This window comes from Sinocyclocheilus grahami, unplaced genomic scaffold (genome assembly GCF_001515645.1).
Source record: "Sinocyclocheilus grahami isolate Dianchi unplaced genomic scaffold, SAMN03320097.WGS_v1.1 scaffold467.1, whole genome shotgun sequence".
Classification (NCBI taxonomy): Eukaryota; Metazoa; Chordata; class Actinopteri; order Cypriniformes; family Cyprinidae; genus Sinocyclocheilus; species Sinocyclocheilus grahami.
The window spans coordinates 543150-544103 of NW_015505646.1; the positions used below are offsets into that span (position 1 = coordinate 543150).

At 36.5% G+C, this 954-nt stretch overlaps 1 protein-coding gene across 1 annotated transcript in view; it reads right to left on the reverse strand.

The window, feature by feature from the left end:
• fbxo36b (F-box protein 36b) overlaps positions 1–954 on the reverse strand; it is a 2952-nt gene that overhangs the window by 291 nt on the left and 1707 nt on the right. Inside the window, exons 2-4 of the mRNA XM_016235417.1 lie at positions 485–593; positions 153–338; positions 1–3 (exon numbers count right to left, since the gene is read on the reverse strand). The exon at positions 1–3 is cut by the window's left edge and continues 291 nt beyond it. Of these exons, the coding sequence (XP_016090903.1) occupies positions 1–3; positions 153–338; positions 485–593 (298 nt within the window). The remainder of the gene's footprint in view (positions 4–152; positions 339–484; positions 594–954) is intronic.

Sequence of the window (954 nt, forward strand, 5' to 3'; positions counted from 1 at the left end):
TTTACATGTAACCATTTAAAACACAGCAACCTCAAAAAGTTATAATAAAAACTTTGTGAAATGTTTTGCTTGAAATGTGTGCTTGAGCTATTTTATTTAAAATAAAAGCCTTTGGTTTTGATAAATGACACTTTGAAACCGCAGTGGCATTACAGTAGGCCTTACCTCTCTAAACCTGCGGCAGGTGCGTGAAACGACTGAAATGTCTTCAAGGTCCAGATGTGCCATGATGTTGAAAAGTAAAGCATTGGGGAGATGGACAATGTAATCATAATGGCCCTGGCATAAATTTTTGGAGTACTGCAAGATGTGAGGACCAAATACCACGGCCACTTGATCTGGATGAGACAGATCAGATTGTTCACTGAATAAGCAAAATCTACATTAGGAGAATTTACTAACTTTATTTGAAACATGAAGCGTATAAAAGTCTGGTATAGTAAGAAGCACAATAGTAAATACTAAAAGCGATTGAATAACTCACTTTGCAGACGACTGTCTTCTAAGAAGTCTTCGTGTGATTCTCTCAGTTGTCCTGGTGGTGTGTTCCTGCAGTCTGATCTCAAAGATATCTTCCACCAGCTCCAAATGATCTGCAGTGAAGGGTGCTTATAATTATGGTAAATAAATAATAGCCAACAATACAGATCTGAAAGTTCTTCTCCACATTATATCTTTTAGGTTCTTCAGTAGAAACCAACAGTCTCTTTATGCAAAATATCTGTATTACATTTCAACTTTTACATTTCAATGTGATCAATAAAGCTAGTTTAATTAAAGTCTACAGCCAAAGATCTACAACCCCGGACCTGATGAAGACACAAATGTGTTCATCTCATTCTCTACCAACCAATTTGGTAACATTTGTGACTACAATTTAGCATTGTGTTTGGAAGGTCTAGAAGAGAAGGGATAAACAAACAGCAATCTTTCGTTCATGTAAGTTAGCTGCCT